The following is a 15,000-nucleotide window of genomic DNA, read 5'->3' as shown; positions in this document are numbered from 1 at the left end:
GCTTGAGTTGAGTGAAGTACGGTGATGTAGAGGGTGTTTATGACTTGAATGGGCGGGCCAAAATACGCTAAAAAAATTTTCCTCCGCTATCTGTGATTTTTTATTTGAGGTTGTAGCGAAGTGTTTGTGTTTCATTATGAGGGAGTCCACCAGCTGGAACCACTGACACCCAGCTCCCAGCTGGAGGGTGTTGGAGGGGAAGGTGGCTGTGTGTGTGTGTGTGTGTGTGTGTGTGTGGAGGGTGATGGAAAGGGAGACAGGGCATGGACAAGGAGGGGAAGGTCAGGTGGATGAAGCCTAATTTTTTTTTTTTTTTTTTTTTGAGGTGGTTGAACCAATCACTAACGGGAGGGGAAGATTACTTAATGATGAAACTTACTGATACAGCCCAGCAGTGCCCGCATTGGCTCCCGATCTCCCAGTCAAAGGAAACTGAAGCCCTCACCTAGCGCAAAGGAAACAGGCAGAGCTGAGCGAGGTTCCAATTTCTTTTCAGATGCGACTTTGTCTTTGGATCTGGTGCGATTGCGACTATTTCCCCATCAATCCTTCCCTCCTATATGCAACTTGTGACTTTGAGATTGCGACTTTTTCCTCATGCAACTCTGCCAAATGACAAAGCTAACAGCACGATAACAGAAACATGCTTTTATACTGGAAAGAAACACAATTTTTCGCAGTGTATTTTCCAACACATTAGCTACAAAAAGTTATCAATAGACCAGGCTGTAGAATAAATTAAATCAAAATACATAAATCTCCACATCGGGACTGTTCTCGTGTTTACTCCTACACGTGGTAGTGGTGGTGGTAGCGCTTCCCTCGGCCTGTCACTCGTCTATTCAGCTATATTTCTCGACTCCTCGCCCTGGTACTGTGTTTACTGTGCCTTTAGGAGAGAGTTATTTCGCTTATCGTGTGGTGAGTGGAAGAGTGGATGGTGGTGTGCGGCGGTGTGGCTGTGATCGATTGAAATGTGGTGGGTGTGGCGTGACTAGGACTGGCTGTGGTCGTGGTGGTGGTGGTGGTAGTCAGTCACTACCCCAATGAATGTTTAGGTTATTGTTACGTGGTTTATTTCTCGTATTAAAATGTTGTAGTGTTTTATTGATGTTTGTGTTCAATATGGATGTAAATTATATTCCTGTTACAAAATATGACAGTTCCTTTTTAATTTCTAATCTGGTGGCTTTGTTCCTTATTTACTCTCACAAAATCCATATATGACGAGATGAACAAACAAAAACATTCCTATTAACCCTTTCAGTACTATGACACATTTTCATATTTTCATTCTGCTTACAATTTGCACTATTTGGCGATTTTCCACACCTTCAGAAACTCATGTGAGATTAGAATAGTGAAGACTGTGGCCATTAATCTTCAGACCTCCATAGACCCTTCCTAATGTCAAGATAACGTCTAAACGCGCCCAAAACTCGTGGAAAAAAGCGTCTCAGTATTGAAAGGGTTAAATCTGCCAGGCTCTTTTATATCTTCTTTTCAACCTTATCTTTCCATTATCTATTATTTAATCTACCATCTTTTCCTGGCCAAATAAAACATATCCATTAAATCTCTCATGTTTTTCTCTATATTCTTCTTATCTTCGTGTTACCTATCACTTTACCTAGCATCTTTTACTGGGCAGTGTCAGCGATGGCGGATTGCAATGGGCTAGACAAGACCTTCCTGGAGCACCACAAGCAGCAGCTCCAGACCTCAGGGGTGCCGGCTCACTTCTGGCCCACTATATTCCGGAAACTGCTGGCCCAGGTTAGCGTGTGTGTGTGTGTGAGACAGATTGACTGACTAACTGAAGAAACCTGAGTGAGTGAGTGAGTAAATGTCTCATCTTGACAGGTTTACGATGCTGGCGAGTACTTCCAACTGTGCCAGCTGACCTATTCTGACGGGGACGGCGACCGCGATGACCCACTGTGGAGGGTGGCGGTGACCCGACCCGAGGGAATCAAGGCGGACGACCCTAACCAGTAAGTGACCAGTGGCTTGGAGGAGCGAGGAATTAATGAGTTACAGATTAGAGTAATGTACATTAGTTTTGTATTATCACCTCTATTGATACCTATTCTCTCTCTCTCTCTCTCTCTCTCTCTCTCTCTCTCTCTCTCTCTCTCTCTCTCTCTCTCTCTCTCTCTCTCTCTCTCCTCTTTTTCATGTCTTTCTCCGCCCCCAGTGTGTTCATCATTGATCATGCGTGGACTTACCGTGCGTCTGAGGCAAGGCAGTGTTTGAGGGAGATTCCAGGGCTGCTAGAGAGAATGGTGGGGCTCATGGACATCCCTACTGAGGAGAACACACAGGAGGAGATGGTGGAGAGTGTTGTGAGGGAGATGTGGAGGTTTAATTGCACTTATAGCATTGGTGAGTTTGTGTGTGTGTGTGTGTTTTATTTTTGTTCTTTTTTTTTTTTTTGTGTATTTTTTAGCTTTTTTATGAATGTTTTCTGTTTGGTAGTCTCTGTTTTTCTCTCTCTCTCTCTCTCTCTCTCTCTCTCTCTCTCTCTCTCTCTCTCTCTCTCTCTCTCTCTCTCTCTCTCTCTCTCTCTCTCTCTCTCTCTCTCTCTCTCTCTCTCTCTCTCTCTCTCTCTCTCTCTCTCTCTCTTCATAAGTTTAAACAAGACCAAAATTCACCAACAATATAAATAAACACTAATTAATCAAACATTCCTTTCCCTCACCACCACCACCACCACCACCACCACCACAGCCAGTAAGAATGCTGAGGAGTCACTGCCGGTCTGGTATATAATGGATGAGTTTGGTGCCCGTATCCAGCACAGTGGGGAGCCAAACTTCAGAGTGGTGCCTTTCTACTTCTCCCCTCACCAGTGCTGCTACTCCCTGCTCTTCCCTATTGAGGTAACGTAGTGGTAGAGAATAGTAGTGGTAAGGGGGATGACTGGGACATTTATTTAGGGGTTTAATGCAAGAGTTACTGTGAATATTGATGTTTTGACTTTTTTTTAGACTGCAAAATTGATGGTGCACAGAATATTCGTTTAACCTCTTGCGTACCATGATGCATTTCTATATCTATTCTGGTGACTGTTTAGTGATTTTGTGCAGCTTCAGAAACATATGTGGGGATTAGAATTGTGAAGACTATGGCTATTAATCTTCTGGCCTCCATAGACCCTTCCTGATATCAGTAAAATTATCTAATCGTACACAAATCTCAAGGTAACAATGTGTCCCAGTACTGAAGGGGTTAAAATAATGAAAGCTGTGGCGATTAATCTTCTACCCTCTATAAACCCTTGCTAATGTCAATAAAATGGTCTAATGGTACACAAATCTTAATGTAAAAATGTCTCAGTACTGAAAGGGTTAAAATAGTGAAAACTGTGGCCATTAATCTTCTGCCCTCCATAGACCTTTCCTAATGTCAGCTAAATGGTCTTAATTATACACAAATCTCAAGGTAAAAATGTGTCCCAGTACTGAAGGGGTTAAGGTTCATGTATGTACAGTATGATGTTTGTGTACAAAATTAACAAATGTATTATACCTAAGCTCGCATTTTTGTTGTTTTTGGCATTGGCATTTTCAGGTTTCTCCCCATATAAATGTATCTCTCACTACATAACTGGTGTAGAGAAAACTTAGTAGTGTTCAATGCCTCAACAAACTCAATTCCTCGTATTAACTCGACTTTTTTTTTTTTTTTTTTTTTTTTTTTTTTTTCTTAAGCCTATAGCACCTGTAGGTCTACTTGAGTATTGGAAGCACTGTCCAGCTTCCACCCATTAGTTGACTTTCCCCTCTTCTTAAATGACACTCAATTGTGCCCCTCTTCTACAATGAATATCCCCGGTCTGTCGTTTACTGCCTGTCACTGGTGAATGGTTATATGTCTAAGCTTTTCATGTCTGGCTCCACTAAAGTCTGTATTCAGAAATGCTCTTCTCTCTCACCATGACTGTTTTCCAAGGCCACAGAGATGATTAGCGGGGTTTACAAGAGTGATTTTCCACTTGATAATGCAGAAACCTTGTCACTCTGTCTCTAGAACCGTAAAAACACCTTAAAAACTTGTGTAAATTTAAATAAAGCTTTTTAAAATAATGGAGGTGAAGCAAACACACACACACACACACACACACACACACACACACACACACACACACACACACACACACACACACACACACACACACACACACACACACACACACACACACACACTCAAATGCACTCATTCCACCCCAGGATGTGGATGAAGGGGAGGAGGTGACTCGGAATTATGTAGAAGGTCCGCCCATCAGTGACCTGACCCGAGATGCCTCCTGCTGCCCTGGTTTCCCGAGGACCTCACCCATGAAGACCCACGGCAGGAGGAACCACCTGCTGACTTCTTCCTGGTGACTTGTCCTTTTTATTTATTTATTTATTATTATTTTTATTATGTATGTATTTATTTATTTATTTATTCTATTTTATTTACCTATTTTTTTCTATACAACGGTTGCTTTGCTTTTCATGGGAATTTATGGGTTAAAGAAGTGCGTATATATACAGTAGAATCAAACAGTGCACAGTGTAGTTCAGTATTCATGTTCACTTGACTCAATTTTCACATGACATGATCCCTTCAGTAAGGTATCCCTCACACAGATTGAGAAGTCCTGTATTCGGTTTGGTTGGTTGTTGAATTATTATTATTATTATTATTATTATTATTATTATTATTATTATTATTGTTGTTATTATTATTTATTTTTTATTAATTATTATATGTTGTTTTAGAATTTTTTTGTTTTGATCAGTTTGTAGAATAATTTTGTTTTGGTTTTTAAGGTTATTGTCTTCTTTGGTGTCAGAATTGTCTTGTTTTCTGCTTTCCTTATTGTCGTATCATGTTTATTCTCTCTCTCTCTCTCTCTCTCTCTCTCTCTCTCTCTCTCTCTCTCTCTCTCTCTCTCTCTCTCTCTCTCTCTCTCTCTCTCTCTCTCTTTCCCTTCCTTATTTTTCACCCTTATACACCTCCTCTACTCTTCTTTATATCCACACTTCATACACCCACACACTCACACACTCCCTCTCACCACCACAGTCCGGCCGCAACAATGAGGAGCTGCCTGAAGGAGCCGTAGAAGCTGAAGTGCCGTCCCATCGCCCTCTGAAGGTCTTCGCTGAGTACAAGTATGTGCAGAAGTACCTCACTGACCCGCGCTTCACTGTCACTGATTCAAGGGAGGAGGCGGACATTCTGTGGCTCATGGAACACTTCAAGGACTTCAAGTGAGTGTCAGGGAAGAGTGATAATGGAGTGAGTAATTTTTTTTTTTTTTTTTTTTTTTTTTTTTTTTAGAAGGGCAGGGACTTCAAGTGGGTGTTTGGGGAATTTTAATGGAATAAGTATCTTTTTTTTCTTCTTTTCTCTTTTTCTTTCTTTTTTTATGTAAAAGGGATAAGGGCTTCAAGTGGGTGCTTTGGGGTGGGGAGGGGGCGGGGTTAATGAAATGAGCAAAGGTATTTTCTTCCTTCTTTTTTCTTTTATTCAAGAACGGAAGCTGACCAAGAGCACCGAAAGATTAAGAAAAAAAGGCCCACTTGATTGCCAGTTCCCTAAGAGAGTCAGAGAGTGAATCAAAAAGCTTGGGACAAATGTCTTGAAACGTCCCTCTTAAATGAAGTCAAGTCGCAGAAAGTTGTGTCATCATCATCATCATTATTTAGCGTCTACATTTTCCCATCCAGGGTCGGGTTGGATTGGCTGTGGCTGCTTTCTGTAATTTGCGATCTTATGCCATATTTTATTTACTTTTTTTTATTTCATTTATTTATTTATTTATAATTTTTTTTTATACCATGTGTGCTTTTCACGATACTTCTATTCCCTAACAGATTCCTATCCTCCTTCATCAAGACTATGTGGAGGGTTTAGTATCAGCTCATTAGTGTTCTAGTCTTTCTTTATGTTCTGTGGCTCATGCAACTTTTTAACCCCTTCAGTACCACAATGCATTTCCTTATCTATTCTATTTACTATTTGCTGATTTTATACAGCCTCAGAAACTAATATGGGGGATTAGAATAGTGAAGACTGTGGCCATTAATCTTTTAACCTCCATAGACTCTTGCTAATGTCAATAAAATGGTCTGATTGTACACATATCTCAAGGTAAAAATGTGTCCCACTACTGAAGGGGTTAAGGATTTTAAGTGGATGTCTGCATGGGTTAATAGAATGAGTAAGTGTGTGAAAAGTTTGATAATTGTTCATTAGTGTCCTGGCGAGTCTTTCTTTATGTTCTGTGGCTCATGGAACACTTCAGGGACTTCAGGGTGGTGTTTGGGGGTTAGTAGAATGAGTAAGGGTTAGGTTAGGTTAGGTTAGGTTTGTTTATTTATTTATTTATTTTGTGTTCTAGTGTGTCTTTCTCTTCACGTTCTGTGGCTCATGGAACACTTTAACCCCTTCAGTACCATGATGTATTTCCATTTTTATTTCCTTCCCTTTCCTTTCCTTTCCTTCCCTTCCCCCTTCCCTTCCCTTCCCTTCCCTTCCCTTCTCTTTCTCTTCTCTCTCTCTTCTCTTCTCTTCTCTTCTCTTTCTCTTCTCATCTCATCTCATCTCATCTCATCTCATCTCATCTCTTCCTTCCTTCCTTCCTTCCCTTCTCTTCTCTTCTTCTCTTCTCTTCTCTTCTCTTCTCTTCTCTTCTCTTCTCTTCTCTTCTCTCTCTCTCTCTCTCTCTCTCTCTCTCTCTCTCTCTCTCTCTCTCTCTCTCTCTCTCTCTCCTCCCTCTCCTTCCTCTCCTATTCCTCTCTTACAACCCTCCTTCTGTGCCGGCAGGAGTCTGAGTGAACGGCCGCAGTGTCGCATCAACCAGTACCCTCTGGAGATCCTAGTGACCATCAAGGACCTGCTGGGGGTGGTGTGTCGCAGGGCTGTGCATCTCGGGGCCTGCCACACCGAGGACGACGCTGGCACCCCCTCCTGGCTGCCCCTCACCTACTGCCTCAAGAGAGAATTGGGAAAGTTTGTGTCGCTGTTTCAGAGGAGGGAGAAGAGGTGTGTTGGGGAAGTGTGGGTGTCTCTCTCTCTCTCTCTTTCTTTTTTCTCTTTCTCTATCTTTTTTTTTCTGTCTCCTTCTCTCTCTTCTCTTTCTCTCTCTTTTTTTTCATTTGATTAGGTTTTTCATTTTATTGTAGGGCTTTCTTGCTCTTTCTCTTTCTCTTTCTTTCTCTTTTCTCTTTCTTTCTCTGGCTTTCTCTCTTTCTCTCATATTCTTTCATTCTATTAGCCAGAGGAAGGAGAAGTGTGTTGGGGGGGTGTCTTTCTTTCTCTCTTTTTCTTTCTCTCTCTCTATCTCTATCTCTATCTCTATCTCTTCTCACCTACTGCCTCAAGAGAGAATTTGGGAAGTTTGTCTCACTGTTTCAGAGAAGGGAGAAGAGGTGTGTTGGGAGTGTGGGTCTCTCTTATTCTCTTTCTTTCTCTGTCTTTCTCTATCTTTCTCTCTCTACACTCTTTCATTCTACAGCCAGAAGTTTGTCTCGCTGTTTCAAAGTAGGAAGAAGAAGTGTGTTGAGGGAGTGTGGGCCTTTCTCTCACTCTTTTTCTCTATCTTTATCTATTTTTCACTTTCTCTTTCTCTCTTTTCTCTATTTTATGTTAGGGAGTGCAGGACTTTTTTTCTGTCTTTCTCTTTCTCTGTCTTTCTCTTTCTTTCTCTCTCTTTCTCTTCTTATATTCTTTCATTCTGTTAGCCAAATGTTTGTCTTTATCAGAGGAGAGTGAAGACCTCAAAAAAACATTAAAAAAATCATAGTAACAAAGCATCTCTCACTCTGCCACACTACACCACACAGCACCACCACACCACCAAATAGCTCACCACCACATCACCTCACACCTCTTCACCTTGCCACAGAAGCTACAGGTGAAGGGAGAAAGCTTACAGATGTTCTCTCCTTAGAAGAATCATAATAAACACCTTAATCTTAACAATATAAGCCAAAAACTATTACTAACACTCCTCTACCCTTCCGAGTCTTAAGTACCAACACCTGCACTCCATTTTCTTCACAGGGGCGAGGACAACCACTGGATCATTAAGCCCTGGAACCTTGCTCGCGGCCTGGACCATACCATCACCAATAACCTGAACCACATAGTCCGCCTGCCAGCCACCGGACCCAAGGTGAGATAAGAATGCCATCCTTTTTTTTTTTTTTTTTTTTTTTTTTTTTTTTTTTTATCACATGTCAGGCTTGTCAGACACTCCACTTGTTGTTTTGGTGAGGTGTGGTGATGTGTGGTGGAGGATTAGAGGTAAAGAATTGAAGGGTTTTGAGTTGCAGTGGTTGTGTTAGGTTAGGTTAGAGAGGAGGATGCATCAAGGACAGAAATATAAAGAGAAAAAGGCCAACTCTCTCTCTCTCTTCTCTTCTCTTCTCTTCTCTTCTCTTCTCTTCTCTTCTCTTCTCTTCTCTCTCTCTCTCTCTCTCTCTCTCTCTCTCTCTCTCTCTCTCTCTCTCTCTCTCTCTCTCTCTCTCTCTCTCTCTCTCTCTCAAGTAATATGTTTAGGATTAACCTCTTCAGTACCATGACTTGTTTCCATATTCATCCTGGTTACTGTTTGGTGATTTTATACAGCTTCAGAAACTCATGTGGGGGATTGAAATAGTGGAGACTGTGGCCATTAATCTTCTGACCTCCATGGATCCTTCCTGATGTCAATAAAATGTCTAATCATACACAAATCTCAAGGTAAAAATGTGTCCCAGTACTGAAGGGGATTAAGGGAAAAATTTGAAGGTATAAGTTATATTAGTTGGGTTCGGTTCGGTTGGGTTAGGTTAGGTTAGGTTAAGTTAAGTTAAGTTAGGTTAAGTTAAGTTAAGTTAAGTTAAGTTAAGTTAAGTTAGACTAGGCTATTCTCTCTTTCTCTTTTCTTTTGATTATCTCTCTCTCTCTCTCTCTCTCTCTCTCTCTCTCTCTCTCTCTCTCTCTCTCTCTCTCTCTCTCTCTCTCTCTCTCTCTCTCTCTCTCTCTCTCTCAACAGGTTGCTCAGAAGTACATCTCGGATCCTGTTCTCTTTCACCGCGACGACATTGACAGCAAGGTGAAGTTTGACATCCGGTACATCGTCATGCTGCTCAGTGTGAAGCCCCTTAAGGTGAGTCGAGGGCAAGCTTCCAGTGTTCCAGGTCACAGTTTACAAAAGGTTCTAGCCTATAAATTTATCCTCCAGCCTTTACATCCCCTCAGTATACATTCTAGCTAATCTGTTGTCGTAGGCTTAGTGCTGTTATCCTCCTGTGGTATTGGTGTCTTAGGTAGCAATGTAGAAAAGGTTCTTGTCCGTAAACCTGTCCCCATTCATTATTTTCCTCTCAATATACATTCTAAGTAATATGTTGTTTTAGTAAGCACTGTAGTCCCTCCTCTGGTATTGGTGTGTTGCAGGTCACAGTGTATGAAAGGTTCTGGCCTGTTAACCTGTCCCCATACATTATCTCCCCCTCAATATATATTCTAGTTAAAATGTCATCTTTGGGTTATCACTGTAATCTTCTCTGGTGTTGGTGTGTTCCAGGTCAGTGTACAAAAGGTTCTGGCCTGTAAACCTGTCTCCCAACTCATTACATCTCCCTCAGTAAACAGTCTAGGCACTATGACATCCTGGGTTAGCACTGTAATCTTCTCTGGTGTTGGCGTGTTTCAGGTCGCGGTGTACAAAAGGTTCTGGCTACGGTTTGCCAATCTGGCCTTTGATCTGACAGAGCTGGACAACACCAACAAACACTTCACCGTGAACAACTACAATGACTCTGGCCTTCTGCAGGTGAGCTGGTCAAACAAGACATTTGTCCCAGACTTTTGCCTAACTCTTATTATCTTTAAGGGAAGTGGGAATCAAGTGGGCTTTTTCTTTTTATATTTTTTGTTGCCCTTGGCCAACTTTCCCTCTTGCTTAAAAAGAATAAATGAATAAAATAATAATAATAGACTGACATCCCATCTACACACAAACACTTCCATACCAGACCAGAAATCCTGAACTATACAAAAGAAATACCCTTTTACTGACCCCTGACCCAGCACCTCCTCCCTTCTAGATGTACTGCCACGACTTCATCACCAAGTTTGACGGGCAGTACCCAGAACACCCCTGGGAGCAGGCTGAGAGACGGATCTTCTCCATGATTCTACAGGTGTGTGTGTGAAGCTGAAAGTGTAGGTGTATTGGGAGACTGGGAAGAATGTAGTGTGCGTGTTGGAAAGGTGGAGAGGGTTTGTGTGTGTGTGAGATGCTGGAAAGAATGTAGAGTGTGTATGTGTGTTGTGAATCTTGGTGGGTGTGTGTTGTGAGGCTGGATGAGTGTGTGTGAGGTGCTGGAAAGAATGTAGAGTGTGTGTGTGAGTATGGGTGGGTGCATGTTGTGAGAGTGGAAAGAGTGTAGCTGTGTGGTGTGAGGCTGGAAAAAAAAGTGTAGGTGTGTGTTTGGAAGTAGAATGGGTGTATATTTTGAGACTGAAAAGGAGGACGGAATGTGGTGTGTGGTGTGAGGCTGGAGGGAGTGTGGTGTGTGTGGTGTGAGGCTGGAGGGAGAGTGGTGTGAGGCTGGATTGAGTGTGGTGTGTGTTGTGATGCTGGATGAGTGTGAGAGGCTGGAAAGAATGTAGTTATGTGTGATGTGAGGCTGGAAAAAGTGTAGAAATGTGTTGTGAGGCTGGATGTGTGTGTGTATTGAGAGTAAACAGAACACAAAGGTAACACAGAAGATTCTAGTCTTAACTAACACAGATTCTTGTCACAAGGGAAAGCTTCTCTATAAAGACACTAATATTCTGTTTGCAAAGTGACAGTACATTATTCCCAGACCACAAACACTCCTTGACAAGTGAGGGAGTGTGATTGTTGAATGGAAAAGACACACTTACTTATGGAGTGGAAAAAGACACACACTTACTTATTGAGTGGAGAAAGACACACTTACTTATTGAATGGAGAAAGATACACACTTATTGAGTGGAGAAAGACACACTTACTCATTGAGTGGAGAAAGACACACACTTATTGAGTGGAGAAAGACACACTTACTTATTGAGTGGAGAAAGACACACACTTATTGAGTGGAGAAAGACACACTTACTTATTGAGTGGAGAAAGACACACACTTACTTTTGGAGTGGAAAAAGTCACTTGTTTATTGAATGAAGAAAGTCTCACACACTTCTTCCTCTGTCAGGTGTTCCAGGCGGCCAGCAGTGAGGAGCCCCCGAAAGGCATCCCCCACAACCCTCAGTGCAAGGGCTTTTATGGGCTGGACATCATGCTGCAGTGGGCCAACAGAGAAGGTGAGGAGCCGCCACTGTATCAACGCCTCTCTGCCTCTAAAATGAGAAAAATAGTAAAAAATAAATAAATAATAATGATAATAATAATAATAATAATGACAATGACTCCTTTACCATTCATTCTCGGAGTCCCCTTCTAACCACATTTCCTGCATCCAGTTTGGGAACTAGCACCTCAGTGGGTTTGTTTTATTTTTAATCGCAGTTTTTGTTGTCCTTGGCCAGGTTTTCCTCTTACATAAAAAAGAAAAACCCAACTAAGATTTCATTTTAAAGCTTCAAGCAAGACAACTGGGTAACACTTGACAGTATGGTGCAGCTCACAAGGCTGAAGGCAATGTGTGTAGAGTCTTTCAGAGCTTCCACAGGGCAAAATAAGGGTTTGCCAATCTGTTATGGCTGGCATAGTAAAGAAAGATGAGTTAATAAATGACAAAAGAAGTTTGATAAGGAAAGTTGAATTGAGAATTACTGAAAAACACATAGCAGTAATTCAACCTCCTCATTTTATTTTTTATTTATTTATTTTTTTTAAGATGGTAGAGCTGGCCAAGAGCAACAATAACAAAAAAAAAAGGCCCACTTAGTTGTCAATCCCCTTGCAGGTCTGAGAGTTAACCCAAAAAAGGGATAAATGTCAAAACCTCCCTTTTAGAGTCATAGCAAGTTGGAAATACAGAGGCAGGTCAAGAGTTGCAGAGTTTACCCTTGTTGTGTTCCAGGCGGGCGGTGCATGGAGCCACAACTGCTGGAGGTGAACTATGGGTCGGACTGCAAGCGTGCCTGTGAATACTACCCAGATTTCTTCAACGACGTGCTCTCTGTCATGTTCCTGGACGAGATGGAGGGTCATAATGTGGAGGTGCTGGAGTAATGCTTGTCCATGCCTCCACCTTTGAATTCTAACTGAAGTGGAATGATATGATAACTCGTCTGTTTTTCACCTTGAGTTATGTCGATCTTTATATTGATTTTGATAGCTGTGGTGAGGTGGAGGGGTGGAAGTCCTGGAGTAATGCTTATCCACACTTCCACTTTTCAATTCTAACTGGAGTGGAATGATTCATTGGCTCACCTGTTCTCCACCTTGAGTTATGTGGATTTAGATTTTGATAGCGATGTTTCTGGATGAAGTGGAGGGTCATAATGTGGAGTAATGCTTGTCCACACTTCCACTTTTCAATTCTAACGAGTGGAATGACATGATGGCTTACCTGTTTTCCACCTTGAGTTTGTGAATCTTAATATTGATTTTGATAGTGATGGTGAAGTGGAGGGATGCAATGTGGAGATCCTGGAGTTATGCTTGTCCATGCTTCCAGCTTTCAATTCAAACTAGAGTGGAATGATTCAATGCCTCATATGTTCTCCTTGAGTTATGTGGAGCTTCACCTTACATATTCCTGTTGAGGTGGAGGGACATGTGGTGGACTGGTGGAGTAATGCTTGGTTAGTCATTCTCCACTAGCTTTTAATTTTAACTTTTGACTTGTTTCTATGTGGATTTCAGTGCAGTAGTGGAGAGTTGCAGTGTGGAGGTGGTGGAGGAAAGCTTGGTTCAGTCTCTTTCTGATGTGCTATATGCTCCACAATGTATGGTTCTGTTATTTTGGGAGTGGATTATTGTGGCATTAATATTTTCTTCTTATCAACCACACAAAGCCAATTTCTCTTCATGTTCGTGTATTTTCATCTATAATGTTAGGTGAAACGAGTGATATACTGTGGCTTGTTTTTTTTATCAGTAGTTTGTTTATATTTCTTCCCCTCGTTGGCTACACAAAGCTAATCTGTTGTCATGTTCATTTATTTTCATCTACAATGTTGAGTCAAGCTAGTGATATTCTGTAGCTTGTCTTATATTCATTGGTTGTTTATATTTTTTGTCCTAATAATCATATGAAAGTGTTTTGTTGCCACGTTGATCTATTTTCTGCAGTGTTGAGTCGGGCCGGCACTGTTGTTTGTCATGTCCTCTGCCTGAGTTCTTGACATGCCTTGTGTTGAGTAAGGCACTTGAGATTAGTTTTCCATTGAGTACTGGTGATAAAATGCTCCTGTGTTGAAAGTACAGACATTCACTGACACATGCTTTCGGTCTTGTAGGGAGTGTAGTGAAGGCCAAGGACTGTACAAAATACCAGTGTTAACCAGGATTGCAGTGGTGTGGTTTAGAGGCTGTGATTTGTGTTAGGTGCAGTTCACATAAACAATGGTTTCTCTTTCTCCAGCATCTTACATCCCCGGAAGCTTGTCTCACCACTGACCAGATGGTGTTCAGACAATCTCCAGACTCTGTTCCCTTGTCAAGATGTTAATTCTTGGTATAATTTGACTTGAGAAGGAGCAAGAGTGGGAGCAGAAGGTGTCAGGAGGAAGGGAAGCATTGTGTGTGTGTGTGTGCGCGGGGCATTGCATGTACTTAACCTGACGCTGTCATAATGATAGCCAGTGAGGTGTTACAGAATGCACATTTTTTAAGTAAGGTGTTATAGAATGCACATTATTTAGTAAGGTTTTATAGAATGTACTTTTCTTTGGTTGTAAGGAAGAGATAAGATATTCAAGATCAGATTTTGTTCTCAAAGGGTTAAATTGATAATGAATGTTTTTGTCTGCCATTTGAATGTTGAAGGATGTGAATTATTGGTTGCAAACAATAGAATCATTACTGAATTTTTTTGGCCCGACTGAAATATTACAATAATCTCAATTTTTGCTCTTGTGAGGCTGAATTAATAATGATTGTATCTTCTCTTATTAGAATATTCAAAGATATCATTTTCTTTTGCTCTGAATTGAATTAATATTTATTTTCTGAAGTCTTATTTAAATGTTTGAAGAATGTCAGTTGTTGGTCTGAGAGGCTTGAAGCATTGTTAAATATTTGTAGTTAGTCTTATTTCAGTGTTTGTGTGTCAGGGCAAGGCTGCTGCTGCTGTGGGGCTGAAGCAGTGAGTGTTGCGTGTGTGGCGTGGTGTTGAGTGTCGCTGTGCCTTACGGGTGTTTGCCGCCACTCACTGTCTTGGTCTGCATCAGATCACACTTCCACCTTGTGTTTGTGAACTTCAGTCCCTCACAGGCTTCAGTGTTGAGTGCTGTGTGAGTTTGCAGCAAAGAATGATGGTTTTAGGTCTACTCTGTCTATTTCATTTTTTCTTTTTTCTTTTCTTTTTTTTTCTATTTTTATATATTTTTTTTTTTTTGCATTTATTGTTATTTACTTTATTTTTTTTAAGCTGCCTTTTTTAAGTTGGTGTAAATGCACATTGCTCCTTGTTGTATGTCAATCTGGAGAAGCTATCACTGTATTTGCAGCAAAGAAGAACAGTTTATTCATTTTGTCTTATTCAAAGCAGGTCTTGTTTTTGATAATCCTTTATTTTTAAGTGTGATAAATGTGCATTGCTGTTTATTTAATGAACATCTGGAGGACTTGCTATTGTATTTATTTGCAGAAAAGAATTACATTTCATTTTATGCAAAACAGGTTTTCTTTTCTTTTTTTTTTCTTTTCTTTTTTTTTTTTTATAATTGTCATAGTGAACTTTGTATGAACGTGTATTACTCAGAATTGAAACGAAATATTTGTTTTTTAATATATTTGCTGGAAAGAACCATATTTTATTGTTTATTTAATTTAAAGCAGTTTTCCTCACGTTT

At 40.9% G+C, this 15,000-nt stretch overlaps 1 protein-coding gene across 1 annotated transcript in view; it reads left to right on the top strand.

The window, feature by feature from the left end:
• The first annotated feature begins 779 nt into the window (after positions 1–779).
• The window catches only part of LOC123513620 (tubulin--tyrosine ligase-like protein 12), a 14,548-nt gene continuing 327 nt past the window's right edge, over positions 780–15,000 (top strand). The window contains 15 exon segments of the mRNA XM_045270888.1: positions 780–871; positions 1,652–1,776; positions 1,864–1,994; positions 2,198–2,385; positions 2,731–2,882; positions 4,233–4,305; positions 4,308–4,384; positions 5,077–5,264; positions 6,823–7,041; positions 8,062–8,173; positions 9,038–9,151; positions 9,701–9,820; positions 10,095–10,190; positions 11,229–11,337; positions 12,060–15,000. The exon segment at positions 12,060–15,000 is cut by the window's right edge and continues 327 nt beyond it. Of these exon segments, the coding sequence (XP_045126823.1) occupies positions 1,660–1,776; positions 1,864–1,994; positions 2,198–2,385; positions 2,731–2,882; positions 4,233–4,305; positions 4,308–4,384; positions 5,077–5,264; positions 6,823–7,041; positions 8,062–8,173; positions 9,038–9,151; positions 9,701–9,820; positions 10,095–10,190; positions 11,229–11,337; positions 12,060–12,211 (1,848 nt within the window). The 5' untranslated portion in view covers positions 780–871; positions 1,652–1,659 and the 3' untranslated portion in view covers positions 12,212–15,000.

The sequence above is a fragment of the Portunus trituberculatus genome, chromosome 36 (assembly GCF_017591435.1).
Source record: "Portunus trituberculatus isolate SZX2019 chromosome 36, ASM1759143v1, whole genome shotgun sequence".
NCBI classification, from domain to species: Eukaryota; Metazoa; Arthropoda; class Malacostraca; order Decapoda; family Portunidae; genus Portunus; species Portunus trituberculatus.
The sequence above is the reverse complement of the archived record's forward strand: the minus strand, read 5'-3'. Positions and strand labels throughout refer to the sequence as shown.